The 22,939-nt window shown below is 31.8% G+C and overlaps 1 protein-coding gene across 1 annotated transcript in view; it reads right to left on the bottom strand.

Moving 5' to 3' along the window:
- CSMD3 (CUB and Sushi multiple domains 3) overlaps positions 1-22,939 on the bottom strand; it is a 1,010,791-nt gene that overhangs the window by 242,844 nt on the left and 745,008 nt on the right. The window contains exons 25-27 of the mRNA XM_064476888.1: positions 13,028-13,219; positions 8,591-8,717; positions 7,475-7,677 (exon numbers count right to left, since the gene is read on the bottom strand). Of these exons, the coding sequence (XP_064332958.1) occupies positions 7,475-7,677; positions 8,591-8,717; positions 13,028-13,219 (522 nt within the window). The remainder of the gene's footprint in view (positions 1-7,474; positions 7,678-8,590; positions 8,718-13,027; positions 13,220-22,939) is intronic.

The following is a 22,939-nucleotide window of genomic DNA, read 5'->3' as shown; positions in this document are numbered from 1 at the left end:
TTGGAATTTCATTATGTTTCTAAGGATACACCTAGTGATGTGGCAAGTCAGGTTAAAGTACATGGCAGCATGACAGAGGTATTCCCATCAACTCAGGAGGGAAACAAAACTGCTTAATGCATGGGATGCAGAAGAAACCTCAAAGCTAGTGTTGTAGTATACTTCCAAGTACTTTATATAGAAATATCTTTTAAAAATACATGTTTATTCATTTATTTCACCAGATAATTGTTATTCATCCACTATGGGCCAAGTATGTTTGATATTTGAGATACATTTTAACAAGAGACAACACCTCCATACCTTCATTGATACTTGTGCCCTAATATGTGGACAAAAGTAGAAATAAAATCACTGATCTAATTTTTTAAATCAAAAGGCATGTTAGGTTGAAGACTGTCAAAGTTGCCTATACAGGAAACTGATTTTATATCCAAAGATTATAAAAGATTATATAAAAGTCTAATTTGAAATAGAATTCTAGTATTTGCAGGTCAGCAGAATTAATGAGCAAAAAAGAAAAACTATGCAAATATTGTTTTACATTATTTCTGACTAACCATATATAGAACTGGTGTGTTTTTAATTTTACATTATTAAAAGATATCTTATTCAATCAGATTCATATATCTAATTGGTATTTAATTCCCAATAATGGCAAGTGTACATTCTTTTCAAATTTTCATGGTACTTTTAGAAAAAGATATGCTGGACCATAAAACAAATCTAAATAAATTTAAAGTTATTGAAATGTTAACATTTTAAATAAATTTATATCAGATGCTTCATCTTTGACACAATGAGCTTTCAAAGACCATACTCTGTTTCATGAAATTGAGGTTAAAAACTAAAAATTCTTGTGAATTTGAAATATTTGTGGTGATGTTACTGATTCTGTATTTGACTCAACTGTTGTGACTGATATAAAATTGGACACATTTAACTATTTGTGAAATTCTGCTAAGGAAGCTGGTGTATTAATATTAACACTTTTCATATATGCAGAAGAGAATTTAGAATATACAGAGATAAAATTAGTTTAGTAGAGTTTTCATTTGTTCTCAGTCAAAAGGTTTACTTTTTTAATAGATTTCTGTCTCTGGCTTTCACATGATCAATGAGACCACTATGATCCCCATGTATATTAAAATGCATTGTATGCAAGTTGCATTTTCATCATAATTTTTCTTTTATTTTTTAACTGAGATTTTATTGGATTTTTGATGATTAGCACATCAAAATTTGTTTAATTTTTTGATGATTAGCAGAAATTATAAGCAATTTGTATAAAATACTTAATATGTAAGTAACACAAGTCTAAGAACATGTAGTTAATCCAGTTTTTCCAAAAATTTATCTTAAAATTTGAAAGCAATTTGTTCATAAAACGAGGATATCAAGTATCAGTATCTTAAAATATTAATAAACCCCTAGGTCTAAATACCTCAAATCTCAAGTTTTAATATTATAGACATTACATTCTCTATCAAAATATCCCATCTTTCACATGAGGTTAACAAGTTAGTAGGAAAAATTGGTCTGTTAATATCAATGATATTAGGGTACCAGGGATAAACTCAATACCAGGGAGAAATTTTATTTAGGAAATCATTCAACTAAAAAGAACATGGCTATAGTTGATAGGTACTTTAAAATAATCAAGATTTATTTAATATTTTAGGTTCTTTAAAATGACAAAGATATAGTTAATGCATTATCATGGCTCCAAATCACCATTTAATTATGTTTCATATTTTAGAATATAAAATATAGCTTATAGGATATTGATATGATACACAAGCCAATAAATTCTCATTTAATTCAGCATTCGGCTAATTTTTTGGCTATAGAGAAACATAACCAATCAGTACATGATTTACCCTCCAAAAATATTTTTACAACTTACCTAAATACGTTTTCTTGAAATGAGATCATGTGAGACTCTCTGCTTTTTTTAAGAAAATGCTTCTGGATGTATTAAAATACTTTGATTCACAAATCGTAATAAACAAAACTTTTTCTAGATCGTTTCCTGCTATTTTTTTGAGCTAAGTTTCAACTTTTGCAATAATAAGTTTGTCTAACATCCCTTGTTGATCTCTGGGCTCCTCTTGACATCCCCTTTCAGCTGAACTTCCCTTTGGACATTTTGGTAAAATCAGCTTTCTTAAGAAATGAATACTCAGTATGTACTTTTTCATTAAACATGGACTGTAAGAAAATCCCATTGCTACCATAAATGTCTATTGCAAAATAATAAAACAGTATTTCTATGATAATTGCTAATTTACCCTATAAAATAAAAAACACACTCATAGCAAGAACATTCATATCACAGCTCTACAGCACAACTGCTCAACCTCTACTTCTGTACATTTTTCAAGAACACATATTTCTCACTAATTTGGCCAACTCATAGCCTGACAGTTTCATATACCTTTCAAACCACAGCATAGATTATGACTATATTGCTGTTACACAAAATAGCTGGCAGCATCAAATACTTCTCCCACTATTTTCTAAGATCAGAGTGGGTTAAACGTTAATATCTGAGAATATTTTCATTTCATCTACAAATGCCCTGTATGCTATCCTGAAAGGAAAATGTGGATAACCTGGAATCTGCAAAATGTTGGGAAACAGAGATGGGTTATCAGTATATTATATTACACTTCCTCTGAACACTGGGAATGCATCTCACACACTCCTAGATGAGATCAAATACAACGTAGATAGCTAATCAATACACCTCAGCTATTTTAATAGAATTATTAACGATGATACTTTGTTGAAGATGGAAAATACAGCCCAAATCCCAAACCAGTCAGGATGCCAGAAACATAGGCATGAACCAGGAGTGTCGTGGGCAAACTGGGACATACAGCCATTCTTATATAATAAAACAACCAGTGCTGGGGCAGTGCAGATGTGGGAATGACTAATTCTGCCTAAAAGTTTATTAGTACTAAAAGTATCATTTGTCCTGGGCCTTGGAAAATGACTAAGAATTTATAGATTATTGAATGTGGACATAAGTGTTTCAGGAACATGGAAGAAGGTTTGCAAAAGAAGCAGAAATGTGAAAGGTCATTGTCTTTTCAGGACAGTGCAGTTAGATGACTAGATGTAAGTAACTGAATAATGAGAGATGAAGGCGGCAAGTAATTTGGGTGTAAATTGTGGAGGCTTTAAATGTAATTCCAGAGTTTTCAATTTATGACTATGTGGCCATTAAGGATTTTTAAACAGAAGAGTGATGTCTGATTTATATTTCCAAAACATCAGTCAGGTGGAAATGTAGAGAAAAATCTGGCTGGAGGGATAATGAAGTGAATGGCTAGTTGACTGTTACAGCAGTACAGGCAGTAAAAATGAGGATGGGGAAAAAAATGCAGGTGAACCACATAGTCCTTTAAAGCCAGGAGACATCAATCTCTTGTTGTTAAGAGATCCATTTCCTTGAGAATTTTCAACAGTGTAAGCCATGGGCATTGGTATTTTGTATTATCCAGCAGGGGCAGATTCTTAACAGAGGTCAAAGAGTGAAGAGCATAGAAAATGCTCTGCCGAAATCAACTATTCTGTGGGCAAATGACAGCATAGTACCCAAAGATGTCCTCCCTGAGGGACTAAAGCAGGACGAGTCAAGCAGATTACACATTAAATCACGGGAAAAAAGAGGCTGACTGCTGAGAACCAAGGACAGCACATAGGACAGCATGCAGTGGCAATGTCAGACTTAAGTAGCTCTCAGTAAGCAAAAAGTGCCTTGTAGACTCTAGCACCAAGGGGCAAAGCCACAGACTCTACAAAGAATAAACAGATCATGAAATAAAAGGCATGAGGCTGCTGATAGTGGCTTGATGATAATTATGAAGTTAGTATGTGACCTATATTTCAGTTAAATTCACCAAGTTCACTGAAATATGTTTCGCTGGTTGCATTTCTGCTGCTTAAGACTGGTCTGCTACTGTTGCCTGACTCATTCCTTTTTAAATTTATTATTTGACACTCAATAAAAAACAGCTATTTCCTCAAAAGAGGAATAAGAATTGTGGTGGTGATGAGGGGGTGGTGGTGGGAACAGAATAAAAATCTGACTTAATTAAAATAATGATACAATCTGATTTAGCGACTATTGTTCAGGTGTGTGCCTTGGTCCAACTTAATCTTTAATAGTGCTCCTTTTTACTTTAAAAAAATTATCTTGATTTGGACAATACATTATATGATCACCCTAAATAGAATATTTACTCTTTATAGATATTTAGAGAGACAAAGGTACTCACGATATACTTGGAGAACAAAGATCACATAATTAGAATACCTTCAGAAGAATGAATTGATAAATGATTTATTCTCATCTTTATTTGGAAAAAAATGTATATCTGGTGCCTGGAGCATGGGTGGAATATGTTTTATAAAGAGCAGTCAGAGAATTTGTTTTAAAAAGAGATCATCTTATAAACATTTAAAAATGTTTTGTACAGAGGTCAGAAAATGTTTTATAAAGAGAGCTCTTGGTGCTGAGTCCGGAATAACGAGCAAGACTTAAAAAAAAAAGGAGCAGAAAAATATTTAAAGTATAGGAAGGTTTAGAGACAGAAAGCAGTATAGGGAGTGTGTGTGTGTGTTTATGTAACTAAGAAGATCTGCCTGAGTAAAAGGAAAGATGCATTTAAGAAATAACTGGAGATAAATATGCTTAACATCTGGTGCACTAATAGACTCTCTTAGAATAAACAAATGAATAAATGGGTAACATGAGATAGATTTATCTTGGGAAAAGAAATTCAGGTAAAGTACTGAAATGGCAAATTCAGACTTGCATGCCAAATTTGACCTACAGGAGTGATTTATTGGATTACAGTACCTTAACATTCTCTTTAAGATTAGTTTAGTGGTTTGCTTTGACAATTAGATGACTTTGCATAATCCTCCTTTTTTCAAGTTCCACTTTAAAATTAGCCTGTCTTCTTATAGGGCAAAATAACTACAGCCAGAGGGGGCAACTGTCCCTTTTACATGGGAATGTATGCACTGGAGCTTTCCTTTATTCCTTCTCACTGCTTCACTTGTAAAGATCACCTGCTTTTTGAAAGTATGACCTTAGATGCGGTACTTGGGAGCATAAAGACAAGCTGATTAAATTGTAGAATTTCATTGTAACTAACAACATATAACTGAAAGCTTTCTATTTCCTCTAGATGATAAATAATAATAATGATAGCATAACAATAGTAATAACTGCTAAGCATGTACTATGCACCAGGCCAGTGTTAACCTCCTTTCAGACACATACGGATTTAAGTCACAGCTGCAGGCATCTGCTGGAGTTTGACCTTGAACAAACTAACTCACTTTCTGAACCTCAGTGTACTTGTTTGGTAAATGTGGATGACACAACATATCTTATGCGGCTTTTGTGAAGATTAAATGAAATCAAGTATGTAAAACACTTAACATGGTTCTTGGCACCAAGCAACACTTCATTTATGAAAAAACTATCTTCACATTTGAAATCTGAACACTTATAAAGCTGTGTAAGCATGAGTTACAGAAGATCAACCAAGAGACTAATTTTCATTGACTGATGCTATTCACAATATATTAACTTTCCAGGTAATTTTATTTCAATGAATAGGTCTTTAGTCCCAGATCATTAGGACACATTTCTATGCATCTTGAAAAGTGTTATGAAGGCAGATTTATTAAAACTCTGGTATGATACATTTTGTTTCTATAACTTTAATATGCCCTACAAATATAATAAATATAAAAATATATTGCTAATTTCACAAAAAAAGGGCATTAAAAATTCCAGATACACATTTATAAAGCATCCTGTTTCCATTAAGCAGATGTACTTGGCATTCACAAACATTAGCCTGAAGAACCTTTTCACTTGACTGCATTCAGATATTTAATCACAGTAATCATTTAAGTGTAAAATGTTATTAATTCAAGGTAAATAAAAGGAGACCTATTAGTTGCCAAGTTACCCTAGAAAGAACTGAAATTGAGCAGCAATCATGAGCAGTTTGCTGACAAATTGTTCCTAACGTCAAAAAAAAGAGATAAACAGTAGAAAATAGAAGAGATAAATATAAAGAATGTTTAATTTGTAAGTGTTTCAGAATTTAGAAGTCATTTATGTTCATTAATTACATGATCATATTCCTATTTCTCATTCCTTTTTTTTCCTTTGTCTCAAAAGACAAATTAAGGGCGCAAATTTACATCTGTTGACTCTTCAATGCTGAGGTACACCTCTCTCACAAGAGCTTTATGTTTATACAACACAAAGCAATTCATTTGCTTTAGTCAATTATACCGAACTATCTTCCATGAAGAAAAAGTCTAAGTTAATTATATAATTGTTTTGACCAGTTTACCTAAAGAGATATATTTTGTGGTTAGTCATTTAAAAAGTCCTTCATCATTTTTTCCAAAGGATTCCAATTTTACTTTATTCATAAAATGAAAATAGTTCACTGGACACCAACTATTTACTCAATACCAAATACTGTGGGCACGTGATCATGTTAAATAACAATAACCTGTTTATGAGATAAGCATTATTATCCTATGTGCATTAGAAAACTCAGCCGCAAGTGACAAGGTCAGGTGCCCAAAGTCAGCAAATTAGCAAGAAATCAGGACTTGAATTAAGGCATATTTGAAAAATCCTGGTTTGTACTCTTTCCATAGATGATGCTGTAAATCTCAATAGGTTTCAATTTATAGGATTTTTTAATGTTATACAATTAGAAAAATCCCTTAGATGTTTTTCTCAAAGAGATAATATGTGTTCGTAATAAGAGTAAAAAAATAGCAGTTAAAATTTTAAGTTTTCATTCATTTTCTCCAGCCACTAAACCAAGATCGCTTTTACAGAACAATACATATTTAGCCATTTAGCAGTGCCATAAAAAGAAAAGAAAAAAAAAAAAAAAAGCCATGAGCACTAGTAATTACAATGAATGACATTTCATTGTTACAGAAAATCTTTAATAGTAGATCTAAAATATTTTGTCAAAGCTTTCTCTGAATATATAATTAAGATCTTTAGTAGAAGAAAAATAAAATTAGTAAAAATGTAGGGTTGTTTTTTTAATGATAAGTATTCAGTTCCTCCCTAATCTCTAAAATTCTACATTTTAAAATTGAGTTTTATGGTAAATTCAAATTATAAGTTTGTATAATGTAGTTATTTCGTTTGAATTACTTTAACACCACCTTTAGTTTAAGGAAAATTGGTTTGACAAGGTCTTAACAATTAATTAATTCAAAATTATTTGTACTCCATTTTTCTTAGTATTTTTTACCTTAACTCCAGATGAATAAGAAGACTAGAAATAAGAATATTTAAGATCATTAAAATTTTAAAATTAAAGTTTTGAGCAGTAAAGTTAACATAATTATTTAAATAGCACTCCTATTTTTCATCTAAGAAACAAACAAAAAAACTTACTTGAAAACTGAATTGCAAATCCAGATTTGCTGATATAAAAATCTGTGTCAAATTGGATGGTCACTATGTTGAGGGTGCTATGGATTCCCTCAGGAATAAGAGATCCACTAATTTCCTTTAAAAGCATCTCATTTTCTGGTGGACCATCCCAAACTCTGAGTATGTCATGTGATGCTTCTGTGTCAAAAGCAAGAAACTGTAGGCTGTGGGAGAACCATATATCACTGATTATTTTAAATACAGGTTCAGTTCTAAATAAAATAAATATAACAGATATTCAACTTTGCTTATATTCGATATTACTTTTATTCTATCAGATAAAATGAATTATGTAAACAGCATATGCAAACTTAATAAATTTTTCTCAAGCAGTATAATTTATTTTCTTAGAATATAATTAAGTGTACAATTACATCACCTCTGCAAATTTCAGAAATTTGAGGTATACAGACCATCCCTGATTGACAATGATTCAACTTATGATTTTTCAACTTTACAATGGTGCAAGAGAGATATGCATTCAATAGAAACTGTACATTGAATTTTGAATTTTGATCTTTTCCCAGGCTGGTGATATGCTGTATGATACTCTCTCACGATGCAGGGCAGTGGCAGGGAGTCACAGCTCCCAATCAGTTACAAGATCACAAGGATAAACAACCAGTACATTTACAACCGTAATGTACCCATACAATCATTCTGTTCATCACTTTCAATAAATTACATAAGATATTTAACGCTTTATTATAAAGTAGGCTGAACGTATGATAGTGACCTATCAAAATAGCAGACACAGTATCTTAAGTCTTCCAGAACTGAAAGAGTAGAATCCACAAGAAGAAGGAAACATTCTCAATTTCTGTTCCCTTTATAATTGGTTAAAGAGAGTCCCTCTAAGAGATTACATGAACTACTGCTGCATAGTTCATAAATCAATAAAACAATAAATCATGCTTATAAATATTTTTCCTATTTTAAACAGATGAAAAGAGTGTTTTTCTTTGCCAAGGAAAAAGAAAAAATACTGAAAAACCATGATGTTAATTGATACAGAATATAGGGGCTAATCAGTAAATTCAATTCCCCAGTCATTTTGAGATAATAAAATCCATTTACCTGACAATGTTTCCTGGATCTACCTCAATCATCCACAAGCAACGCAGATTATTGTCATATGGAAAAGGATAACCAGGAGATAAGATTCTTCCTGATGACTCTCCTTTAAAACGACCTCCGCATTCAGCTAGTTTAAAACATACAATTTTAAGCCATAATTTAATGCCGATCTTTCTAAACAATCTACAATTTCTCAAGTATATATATATATATAATTTTCACCTGAGGGAAAATAAGGATTGATTTCCCCACTTCTTGAAAGTATGTATTTTCATATGCTTTCTCAGATTAAGGTATTAATTGAAGCAAGAATATATTGTACAATGAAATAAGAGTCTCAAGTTAGATCATATAAAAGATAATATAATAAACCTAATTAGGAAATTTAAAAAAAGGACACACTAAAAAATTCAGAGTTTAGGCTTCCAAACATTTTAAGATGTGTTGTTAAATAATGATAATGTACAAAGGAGAAACAGATGGCAAGTTGCTCACTGCTAGTTGGTTGTAGGCTGAATAATTAATCATCTTACTATCCAACCTTTAAGAAAAACTAAGCTTCACTGCAATCCCTCAGCCTTCTAAATTTCACTGTCCTTTTATTCCTCTTTAAATCATTCTAAACTCCTTTTTAGCCACTCAAAGTCAAAGTGGCATTTTATTAGATCTTTTACTTTAGTTAAATCTAGCTTCGTTTTTATTTAAGGTGAGTTTTATAAAGTTTATCAAATTAAAAATGTAAGTATTGTCATACAGTATTATAATTTCATTTTGGGGGGGAATTCTCTCTCCATCTTAATATTTTATAATATATTAGGATGTTTGGAATGACTTTACTTTGGTAAGCAGATAATCTATAAAGAACACCTTTTGCAGAGAACAAAGAAACTAGTTTGGTTGGTATATTGCTCCACATCTCTAAACCCTAGAAACCACAGTGGGGTAACACATGATACATTTGGAAATTCCCAAGATTATTATCCTACACAAAAATAAACCAAATCGAAAACATTTTACTTTTGGCTTAAATATTTGAAAATATTCCAATATTATTTTTCTCATTCTCTGCACTGTTAGAATCTTACTCAAATTCAATGACTGAAGTAAGCTTCTTGAATTTTTTTGTTTTGTTTTGTTTTGATCATTAGAGCAAAGAAGGTCAAAGACAGAGAGTTTCAGTATTTGGGAAAGACCTAATAACAACAGACTATCATAGTTCTAATTTGTTGGGTCTATTCATATAGGTACAACTGTTTCAAAGATTTTAGATATTACATTTTAGCACTCTATGATGGTTAGTTTTAGGTGTGAATTGGCTAGGCTATAGAATTCAGTTATTTTATCAAACACTAGTCTAGGTGTTGCTATAAGGGTACTTTTTAGATGTGCTTAACATCTGCAATCAGTTCATTTTCAGTAAAGATGATACTTGATAACAGGGTGGCCCTGATACAATCAGTTGAAAGATCTTAAGAGCAAAAACTGAGTTTTCTAGAAAAGAAGAAATTTTCCCTCCCAGACTGCAGCATTTATTCTTGCCTGAGTTTCCAGCTTTTAAACTTCCCGATGGATTTTAAACTTGTCAGCTGCCATGACTGCATGAGTCAGTTCCTTAAAATAAATAAATTTCTTGATAGATAGACAGATAAACTGATCTAGATCTAGATTTCCTACCGATTGTTTCTCTGGAGAATGCTGAGTGATACACACACCTACAGAGGACTAAGCAAGTTTAATTTGTATTGTAACATTAATTTAATTTAATTTACCTTATAAATGTTATTTTTAAAGTGAATAAATAAGATTATACTGTATAGCACAGGGAAATATATACAAGATCTTGTGGTGGCTCACAGCAAAAAAAAAATGTGACATTGAATATATGTATGTTCATGCATAAGTGAAAAATTGTGCTCTACACTGGAATTTGACGCAACATTGTAAAATGACTATAACTCAATAAAAAATGTTAAATAATGTGAATAAGAAGATATCTGTATTTAAGAAATTGCCATCACTTATTGTGGTTTTTCTTTTTTTTAACATAAACTTTGTTGGACAGCCTAGAAATATGTAAGTATATTAATTCATTTTTTCATCATTTCTTTATGATTTATTATTGACATATTTTTCTTATGAGAACAGATTTGATATTTTATTCCTCCAGATTAATTTTTAAGCAATTGCAAGGCAAATTGGAGTTTTGTATACTGTGTTTATCTTGAATTTTAACATACCTCTTTTTTTTCCCCACATTTCTTTGCTATAAATGTTATTTGGTATTTTGACTTCAAAAGAGCCAGTGTGATATGCTATAACACTGGAGTTCATATTCTGACAGAAGTCTTACGCTTTCAGGATAAAAATGAAACGGTGTTTAAAGAAATTATACAAGTTAAATCCTTCTGGCTATGGTGCTTCAAAAAGTAATTTTTGTTTGTTCAAAGTCTAAGCTACAAAGACATAATTACCTAGAAATAACCCATATAATTGAGAAAAAGTTTCTTATTTGACAGAAGCAAAAATAAACCCATAATAGATATTTAAGGTGAATGAGCACAGAAAATTATGATTATTAAGCTAGGAGGTAAAGCTATTAATTATTGCCAGTACAGAACACCATCTAAAATAGAATTTCATCTTCTGTTATCATGAAAATCATCAGCATGACACCACATGTGTGCAACTGTTTTCAGTTGTTATTCCTGATCATTCATCATTTAAAACAAACAAACAAAATGGTTACTCTTCTCATGAAATCTTGAGCAGTGTCAAGTCACTAAGTTTTGACTTGGCAGATATGTAAAGTACATTGATTCATTGCAAACATAATCAAAACCTTCTGATCCCAGACCAAACATCTGAGACGCATTTGCATAAAATTGTTCCAAAAAATGAAGAATGTCTTCAGCTTGATTCAACATATAAGGAAATTTTAATGTATTTGTTTGTGATTTTAATTTTAAAGACAGCATGGCAAGTCAATATTTACAAGTTTATGGTTCTGTGCTATTGCAACCCTTAATGATTTTCTACACATATTTCATATTCACATCAAAGACTGTATAACCTCAGAGAGAATTAATCAGTGCTACATTTTTCTCATAACCAATGCCAGTGGGTTGATTGCTGGTCATATTCCAGAATCCCAAGCTGTCTCAGTTCAGGTTGATTGTTATGCTAGGTATTACCCTCATAATCTATCCAAAATTCAGGTGCCATCTGAAAAGAAAGCACTATAATTGTATTTTGGTTAGATAAAAACATGTTTGCTTTCTGCATGAATCAATGTTTTAATAAACTGGGTGAAATCTCATGTCATCAAAAACACTGCAGTTAGTTGCCAGGCCTCCAACAATTAGAATTTCATTTTTTTCTATTTGTATTCTATGAAGTTTTGTGTAGTTTCCTATATTGTTGGTATCGATTAACAAACATTAAAATTTGTCTCAAAAGGTTCTGGTGTCCAAAGTCATCAAATTGTACACATTAATATGTGCAATTTTTTTGGATGTTGATTATACCTTAATAAAGCTGTTTAAAAGAAAAGTTTAGGTCAATTGTATCCATATGAGCCTGACACAGACTGGATTTGTGCCTCCATAAATGCCATTAAGAAATAAGAACGGCTAAATAAGCACTGCACACTTGTTCCCTGCATATTTGAGGAGTTAGTGTTTTATTAACATGTTTTTTCATTTGTTATCCTAGTATTCTGTATGGCGCCTATTTGATATTTGGAGCAGAAAAGGAAAAACGTAGAGGTTGTCATCAACATTCTTGTATCTACCCTCCTTCCCACACATAGCCAGTCATTTGTTAACTGATCTATAAGATGACAGTAATAACACTGTACTCCAGCTATACAAAGAAGAGAGGAAATGATCATTCCATAGCTCCATGAAGGCAATAATAGCTGGTATCACTGACTCTCACATGCCTTTTCTCACTGAAATTCATTTAATTTTGTCTTGATGCATACAAGTAAGAAAAACATAAGCACTTTCTTAGGTTTTTGAAAAAGTGTGTATATAAAGAAAGCTTTTGAAGTTACTGAGAATCACTTACTGTTTTTTAATCCACCTTGATACCTGCATAGGCAATAGTTTTGTATATTAAAACAAATCTGGTCAATGTGATTCAATAAATGTGTATGATTAAGAGTTTCAACATATTTTTGTAGTGAATTAAATTTTACATCAAGATAGGATAAATACAATGATTTTATATAAACTATTTTTACCAAAAAAAAAAGAATTTACTCACTGATAAGGTTATAAAAAGGATCCTTTCACTCTTCACAAAGTGAGCTATGAATTCACTAACTTTTTAAGGTATGAGTTGTGAGTGGACAGATGGAATCACTTGAAAAGGTATAGTGTATTTTGGTAACACTTCCATAGAAATATTTCATGAAAATCTAAAACAGTATCCTACCAATACAGGAAGGCAGAGGATAGTCCCACGCCCTTCTCTCCCCTGTCATGCACTTCAGAAGGCTACTTCCATGGAGAGTGTAGCCTGGATTGCATCCATAAATGATAGTGCTACCAGCAAAATGGCCTTGGTCACTGATCTTGTATCCAAATTGTGGAATGCCAGGATCCTCACAATGTGAAAGTTCAAAACCTATGAGAAAAATATAAATTTATTAAAGACAAAATTTAACAGGAAGATTTAAAACTACAAATCATCACTTTTTCTTATTTTGAATGAGTATATAGCTTTTCCTATTTGTATTACTCTTACCACATTGTATTTTGATAGTATACAACCACCAAAGAGAACTTTTTTCCCTCGAAAACAGAATTCGGTGTATTTTTCAAATTTAGCAGTTACATCCCATGGTCCACATGACTATATCATAACTTGTTTTAGTACTAAGATTCTCACCTGCTCTAAGATTTGCAGCTTATAGCTTCTGTCCAATATAACTATTAGGATCAAATCATGAACATTTAAAAATTAATACAAAATATGTGAAATTATAACTGTCCAAGTAACAAATATGTCTACTGCAAATATAACTTTAGACTGCTTTACTTTTATAGTCTTAGAAGAAAGTGAAATAGCCTTCTATTTAAAATATACTTTATCAAAATTTAATATAACATTGTAGTCATTGAAGAACTTTAAATATTTATATTCTGCCTTCTCCTGAATGTACAGCTTTCAAAAATTCTCACAAGAAAAGTGTGAGAAATAGAGAAAATATTTTTGATTTCTACAGTGTTGGAGTTTTCTGCATGGCTTTGCTGGAAACTTGGTATTTGGGGCTAAGTGTAACCCTTGTTAAGTTACAACTATATGAATAATGAGAGAACTTCAGAGGGATTAACCTAACTCTGGAGGGGGTTTATGTTTACATTTCAAGTAAAAATGAGACCCAGGACCTTACAGATATCCCTAGATTATAAAAAATGGAGACACAGGAGGCTAATTTGGCTGTTGAAGCCCTAAACTTACATTCCAAAGGTTACCATAAAAACCCAAGATTCTTTCCATTCTATCTCCAAGGAGCAAAATTTTTTCTTCTACCTTTCTGGAGAAAAGGGACAGAGAACTGCCTAAAGCTCAGCAAGTCCATTTTTCTTTATTCCTTGTCCCTGGCTACTTGTGTAGATGTTTCCATTTGATTTTCATCGTGTTACTACAGGGGTAAGGACTTGGTCAAAGAAAATGCTGACACATTTATTACTATTATTACTATCATTATTATATCACTTAAATGATAATCTCTCTAGATTCAGAACACCTAGTGTGCATGTTCAGAATAAAATTAATAAAGATGAATATGAAAAACCAAACAGTCAATACAACTCACTGTTAAGATCCTTCTGAAAGAACTAGAAAAGTATATTTCAGAATGTAAACCAAATATGACGCTAGTTATCAAAATCTAAACCCTCTAGCTATGGGATTTTTCTGTCCTTAAATGTTTTTCAAATTAAATAAATGTAAGATAAATGATATAATGAATTCACCAAAGATAATTAGGTGCTACATTATATCAGTTTTAGCTTCAGAGACTAGAGGACTATAATGAATATTCTCGATAGCTTCAGGAATGAGGGAAGTCTGTGATTTCATGACAAATAATGTTGGAGAAAAGGACAACTTTTATGTACATCTTAAATCATATGCTAATCAAAAATAAATTGGCATCTCTTTCGTAGACACAGATCCTTGACCAAATTAATCTAGATTTGAACTAGAAAGCAAAGAAGAATGTATTAGCTCACTGATGTCAAATCACTAATTTATATTATTGACTTACTAAACTATCAAAATAAACACAGAATCACCAGAATTGTAGAGCTCATAGTACTGAATTTATACTATAATTTCTGTATGTTGAGGGATAACATTAACTTTCAAAGAACATAAGGAGCTCTTTCTAGTCTCTTGTAGGGGTTCTTAATCTTTCTTACTCTGTTAATCCATAGAATTATTTTGTTCATCTTAACCAAGTTACAATCATCTGCTTCTTTCATTTGTTTTGCTATAGACTGAAATTATTTCACTTTTCTTCTCTTTTCCACAAAGCCTACCCAGCACAAAATCTGGCTCACAGATGCTCAATAATGTTCATGAATATGTCTTTCTTAGAGGCAGTTGTTTCTAAGAGACAACTGAAAAATAAAGTAATGTTGAAAAGAAACAGAAATTTATGAGACAGAAGAAAACCTTCAGGATTTTTCTTCATGGAACAATTTGTGGCAGTCTCATTTGGGTGAAAATATTTTACAAAAAGGCATATGCAAACAGCTTCAGGGACAGAGTTATACAAGAGGTTAAAAGTTGCTAACTCAAACTGTGACATATATAATGAAATATAAAGGATGCATGGTCAAGCAAGTCAGTCTTTCAAAAATAGAAGTAGGAACAGCAAAAGTAGTCACTTTAATTTTTAGGACATACTACTTTATGGATCTGCATACTTAACACTACATTTAGTGTCCCTGCTCAAAAATAACAAGTTCTAATTCTCTCTACCAAACATAATATTCAGTTTATCATTCAAGATTCAGCCACTTTTGAGTTTTACCATGTGTCATTTATCAAAATAAAAATGGAAATCAAGCTCTCTTTTCAACGTTTATTACCAAATTCATCCTTCCTTAATTTGAATGCTCTGTAAATGTGGCTGGCAATTGCTTGGTGATGAGGTATAATGGAGATATTCTTTGTAAATTAAGATAATTTATAATACTTTGCATTGTAGATAAAAATGCACATGGACAATAGTATATAAGCTACAAAGCACAACATAATTTAGTCCAATTTGGTGGAATTATTGTTGCTTATTCATAAATATTCAGAACTGTCTTATCTTTATGGAAACATTCAGCTGCCACTCTTTTCACTGAAAAGCTCAAATACTTGAAACTGACATTTAAATAAAGATGTGTATGAAAAATCACATATACTATAAATATTCACCATTCTTTGTGAAATTTGATACTCTGATGAAATACAAATTTCTAGAACACAGAATGAACTGAAAATCCCCAATTACCTAATCCTTTTGACTTGCTAAATAATTTAAACTGAGATCTAATTCCTTTCCTGCCACCACATACTATATTTCTTTAAGGACTTCTAACATTTTTAAGTTTTTATTTGTAGAGTTTTTGTAGTTTCTACTCTACAAAAACGTAATTGACTCAATTACTACAAATAATATATAGTATGATTTGCAAGCATTTATATAGTTTATAATCTATGCAATTGTAATAAAATTCTAAGGCTTTATTTTTTGCCCAGCATTGCATTTTTACAAATATTTATACACATACATACACACACATTTTATTCATTTTAACTACTTGTGATATTCCACTGAAGCTATGTTCCAAAATTGATTTATTTATTCTCTAGCTCATGATCATTTATACTGTTATATTGTTCATATTATTCCTTGTTATAAAAATGTTATACTTTTATGTCTCCTTCTTTTGCACATATGCAAGTGTTTCTATGAGGTATGCGCCATGTATGGATCCAAAGTTCATTTTTTCCTCAAGATTTAATCAAAATCTGCTAATCTACTATTTAATATCTACCTTGTTCCAATGAAAGATAATTAGTTGAATCCTTACCTCAATATAATTTCTGATCAATTTGTTTATGAACAACTGTGTGTTCACATAGGGTGATGACATATCTGTTCAACAAAATAGCACCAATAACATAATAAGGCAGATGGCTTAGAAATATAAATTATACCTGAAAATCACTTTTTGAATATTAGTAAGCATTTTTGATGTAACTAAAAAAAGGAGGTCCTTATATGCTCTTATATGCTTTATTTCTTTGAAATTCACCTAAAATGTAAATATTATATATTTAATGTTATTAAAGTGAAATTTTAGAGTATTTAATGGTGAATGAAGATATGTTAATTTTATGTACTAAAAGTAAGAACTTTCAGACTGCTAAGTAAAAAGGGAAATAGATTATGAGTAAGGAAACTGAGAAAGTAATAAGCTAAATGCATTAAAGGAACAACCCTCTTTTAAACCAAAACCATATTTAAACATTTAAATAATAAAGCAACATTCTATCATAATCATTCTGTATAGAATTCTTTGGTGTTATTTATAATATTTAGCAGAATAATCTTTAAGAATTATATTTAATATTTGGTTATTCCACTTAATCCATGAGTCTTGCAAGAAAAAGTCTTATTTTAGAATTCTTTATATTTAAATAAGGATGTATATAAAGCAGAATGTCAACCTTGCCATCTTAAAATTCACAAGCAGAAAATAATCCATGGTCATATACAACACCTGTGGTAATCTTTGATTCAGACATAATGAAGAATATAAGAAGAAAAAGAGAAGGCATTGAAGAAAAATTATGCATTCCTTTTTCTCACTAACCAAGCTAATCAAAAAATTGACACACTTATCTCTCACTAATCAAACTATCAATCAGACATATTAAACTTTGAAACAACATACTTTATAGGAATGCTTTAAGAAGAACATCCTTAGAATTCTGGGTCTATAGAAGTTAAGAGATCAAACAAACAAAAAAAAGCTTGTGCAAATGATTGCTATGCATTTACAACTAGAGGAACAGGAAGTGAAGAATTCTTTTTTTTTCCCTTTCTCTGTAGTTCTCTGTCCTCTATAGTAGGTCCTTGTTGTTTGTCCATTTTATATACAGTAGCTTGTATCTGCTCATCCCAAACTCCTAATTTATTACCTCCCTTCCCCCTTTAGTAACCATAAGTGTGTTTTCTATGTCTGTGAATCTGTTTCTGTTTTGTAAATAAAGTTCATTTGTATCATTATTTAGATTCCACATGTAAGTGATATCACGTGATAACTTGTCTTTCTCTGTCTGGCTTACTTTACTTAGTACCATAATCTATGGGACCATGTATGTTGCTGCAAATGACATTATTTCATTTTTTATGACTGGGTAGTATTCCATTGTGCGTGTGTGCGTGTGTGTGTGTGTGTGTGTGTGTGTGTATTCACAACTTCTTTATCCTGTTATCTGTTGATGAGCATTTAGGTTCCTTCCATGTCTTGGCTATTGTAAATAGTGCTGCTATGAACACTGTGGTGTGTGTGTCTTTTAGAATTGGAGTTTTTTTCCAGATATATGCCCAGGAGTGGGATTGCAAGGTCATATAGTAACACTATTTTTAGTTTTTTTTAAGGGACCTCCAAACTGTTCCATACTGTTTTTATTGATTTGGACTTCTCCCTTCTTATTCTTGATGGGTCTGGTTAAAGGCTTATCAATTTTGTTTATCTTTTCAATGAACCAACTTTTAATTTCACTGATCTATTCTATTGTTTTTTGTCTCTATTTCATTTATTTCTGCTCCGATCTTTATGATTTCTTTCCTTCTACTAATGTTGTGTTTTGTTTGCTCTTCTTTCTTTAGTTCCTTTAGGTGTAAGGCTACATTATTTATTTGAGATTTTTCTTGTTTCCTGAAGTAATCTTGTATTGCTATAAACATATCTCTTAGAACTGCTTTTGCTGTATCTCACAGAATTTGGATTGGTGTGTGTGTGTGTTTCATTTGTTTCTAGATATTTTTTATTTCCTCTTGAATTTCTTCAGTGATACATTGGTTGTTTAGTAGCATTTATTTAACCTCCACGTGTTTGTGGTTTTTGCTGTTTTTTTCCTTGCATTTGATTTCTAATCTTACAGCACTGTGATCAGAAAAGATGCTCGATACAATTTCAATTTTCTTAAATTCATTGAGCCTTGTTTTATGACCCAGCATGTGATTTGTCCTGTAGAATGTTCCACGTGCACTTGAAAAGTGTGTACTCTGCTTCTTTTGGATGGATTGTTCTATAAATACCTATTAAGTCCATTTGGCCTAATGTGTTTTGTAAGGCCTCTATTTCCTTACTGATTTTCTGTCTGGATAATCTGGAGGAATAGGAGATAAGGTAAAGAATTCTTTTCTTTTTCAATTGCTAATGTTCTAAATCTCATATATAAAGTACTGACTAGAAAATATGTTACTCAAAGACTTCCTTACAGTTTATTCTTTGGGAATGAAAAAAAAAGCAATATTTATTAAATATGCTAGTTTATGTCTTGTATATCATACATTTGTTCCATCATTATGGGATAGTGGAATTCAGTTTTGCCTGAATTTTAATTTTTAGCTATAAGCCATTTAGTATACATATATTTGGCACACTCCAGACATTTCTAAAAATGAATTTTACTAGATATTGCCAAATATTTCCTAGGTGATTCTACCAACGTACATTCCTCAAAGTTTATGAGATTCAGGTCCTTCAAATTATCATCAACATTTAGTATCATATATCTTTTTAATTTCTATCAGTTTTATGAACATGCAATAGAAATTTATTTTGGCTTTAACTTTCATTTCTTAATTTCTATCGAGTACTTTTTGTCTTTTACTTATTGTTACTGGAATTCCTCTACTGTGATTTTTTTTTTTTTGCCCATATTTTCTCTTGGACTATTTTTTAATTGATTTATAGGATTCCTTTCTATGAAGTGTATGTTTTCCTGTTATATTGTAGATATTGCCTTCTAAAATATATTATGTAAAATTTTTCTTTATGGTGTATTTTGCTATGGAGAGATTAAAAAAAATAAAATTAATGACTGGGGCCTGGTCAGGAAAATAGCAGCCATTTAGATATTTTGAGTTGCTAAAGTTCAATACAAGAAATTAGAGGGAAAATGTAAATAATGCAGAAGGCATGAAGATCAGAAGACAACTGTTGGCTTTTAGGAAAGCTGGGAGTTCAGGGAAGCTGCTGCCACATCTAATCACCTCTGCCAGCACCACACTCCTGCCTGTGGATGCTGATGGAAAATAATGGCTCAAAATTTAAAGAGTAATGGAAAGGCTAAATGCATCTGTTAAGCAATTTATAGGATACAGATTCATATAATTTTGCTGCTTCTTTGTGACTTACTAATTTCCTACTTGCATTTGCATTAAATAAATTATACACTACAAATAATATTAGAGTTAATAGGTTACCTGATTATTTTTCATGGTTAACATTCACAAAAACATACTTGTAACTAAATTAAAGAGCTTAAATAGGGTAATTTATTACAAATTGGTAAAACTAGTATGCAAGAAAAGGCATCACAATTCAACTGCTACCCATCTTTAATTTGAATATAAATTTTGAAATGGCCAAGTTCAGTGTGGATTACTGAATTATTTCAAGGAACAAAACTCAAAGGCTAAGAATGTCCAGACATATCTGAACTCTTCCCTTGGGACAATAGACATTTCTCAAGTAGGCTTTTTAGAAAACTAAATGTGCATAGGTGATAACAAAAAGACATCTGAGCCCAGAGGTAATGCCTAATGGCTAGGCATCATGGACATTTGCCAGATCAGCTTTTGAGAAGACAATGCTATAATCTACCAAAAAGGTGCAATTTAGCTTTTTAATGGACGATTGTTTAAAATACCCAATTCCTTTCTACTGAATGAAAGTTGGGTAACTATAAATGAACAGAGCTAGAAGAATCTGCAATGAGGCGTATCTTCAAGAAATAGAGTTTAAAGATTTCATGAACAAAATAAAAAATACTAGGCCTCAGTCATTCTTTGATAGTAAATTTAGTCAATAATAAAGCATTCAGAATCTTAGGCATAAAATGACAAAAAGTCTCTTTAAGGAAGAATTGCATTAATTTTTTAAAATTATTATTTTTCTATATTTACATCAACAGTTTAAAAAAAGATGCTAAATCCATGGAATTTTAAATATAAAATATCCAAAATTTGGGTTGGAGGTGATTAAGCTCATGAATTCTAGAGGCAGATCCCTCAGTTCAATTTTAATATCTGCACTTACGAGCTATGTTATCCTAGGCAAGTAACAATTTTTTATGCTTTGTTTTTCTGTCTCTTCTCACTGGGAATACTAGTACTTCCCTCATAGAGTTACATCTTATATACAGGAGGTGGGGGATAAATGTTAGCTATTATTTTTAACTCTTATATTTAATGTCATAATAATGTTAAATGTCTCTGTGTCCCTTTTAAATAAATTCCAAGTCCTTTACTATAGTCCACTTTACCCCTGCCTAGCTTCCAACTTTAGTTCTCATTTTGTCCCATTCTCTTTGCTTATCCAGCTCCAGCAAAACAACTCAAGTTCAGGTCTTCTCTTAGGCCTTTAAACTTGCTGATCTCTCTGCCTAGAACCCTCTACCCTCAGATCTGCATGTGGTTCCCTCTTACTATGAGTTATAATTAGGTCTCAATTCACATAGCATCTCCTGAAGACCCATCTTCTGTACTATCTAACCCATCACCCTATCATAAATTATTTCTAAATGCAGTTAACTTTTGTTCTTATCTTTCTTTTCTGCTTTGCCCCACTAAAAAGTTAGCTCCAAATGGGCAGGAACTTTGTCTTCTTCAGTAATCTCTATCCCCAGAGCATAAAACATTCCAGTGGGAAAAGACAAAATTTAAACCTATAATCCAATGAATAATTTTCACAATAATAAATTGATTCCAATAGAGGTATAAAAGATGAGATATGTGACCAAAAAGAAATGATATTTCTACAACTCAGCCTTCAGAGAGAAATACAGTGAAAGATATCAGATTTAGATATGTATTCTTGAAATGTGTATGGAGGGGCTGAGGGAATCTGGTGAGAGTATCCTATCAGGTTTGCTAAGTTCTATTATAGAATTATCCAGAGCAGAGTGATGTTTTAGGGAGGATATTGCATTGAGATCTTAAGTTCTGATTTATTCTGCCAGCTTTAAAGGAAGGCAATGGCAATTTTCTCTCTCACTTTACTTCCCTACACCCTCTAGGAAAGACAATTATGCATTTATGAGTCACAGGGGAATTAATTAATTTCTGTTGTATAAAGCACCTGAAAATATACCTCATCTAGATCTTTATTTGGAGTGAGTTTTCAGTTTCTCAAGGGCAAGAGTAATTGTTAGCCATTTTTGAACACAATGGAAGACTGGCCTGACTCAAGAAGGGAGTTAACTCTGAGAGGCTGGAGGGATAGAAGAGCAATTGGATTCCCTAATGGTAGTCAGGTCTGATTAAGTTTGTCACATGGCTTTTATATTCAACCAGCACAGCCATCCATCCTTCAATTCTTTAAATCAAACTACAGTTGACTGAGAAACTAATTTGGTAGAAGAAGAATATCTTTAACAAAGACTAAATAAGATTATTCTAGACAACTCTAAAGAATGAGGACATTTAATTTACTTTAGAAAAATAAAGGAATGGGACTTTTTCTCCCCTTAAATGCAGTATAACATTTTCACACCAGGTATGTTATCATTTATTTATTGGTGGAGGAAAGTGAGAGAAGCTCACTATCTTCTCAGTATAGTAGAACTAAAACTATTGATAATGAGTGAGCTAAATGCTTTTCCCTTCTACACACACAAGAGTCTCTGGACTTCCATGACACTACTAATCACAGAGGTATATATTAATATAATATCTTTGAACTTATTATTTTTGCATATGTTACAGCTGTACATCATGGTAGACACTGTACACTGTCTTCTCAATATCTCTACTTTATTTCTCCCTCAGGAACAAAACCCTGATTTTGTACTCAGCAGTGACAGAATCATATCAGGCAGTATACAGTGACAGTCTCATAATATAACTCAATCATTTAGTCTGCCAAATACTTCATTTTCCAGCTTGCCTTGCTAGGAAATGTAGGCATAACTACATAACCCTGTTTTGGACAAGGAGAGATACAAGAATGTCTGACAGGAGATTCTGCATTCCTGATAAAAGGGATACACGTGGCTGACACTACCTGCTCCCTCTTTCTTTTTGCCTTGCCTATGGCC

The sequence above is a fragment of the Camelus dromedarius genome, chromosome 20, assembly GCF_036321535.1.
Source record: "Camelus dromedarius isolate mCamDro1 chromosome 20, mCamDro1.pat, whole genome shotgun sequence".
NCBI lineage: Eukaryota > Metazoa > Chordata > Mammalia > Artiodactyla > Camelidae > Camelus > Camelus dromedarius.
The sequence above is the reverse complement of the archived record's forward strand: the minus strand, read 5'-3'. Positions and strand labels throughout refer to the sequence as shown.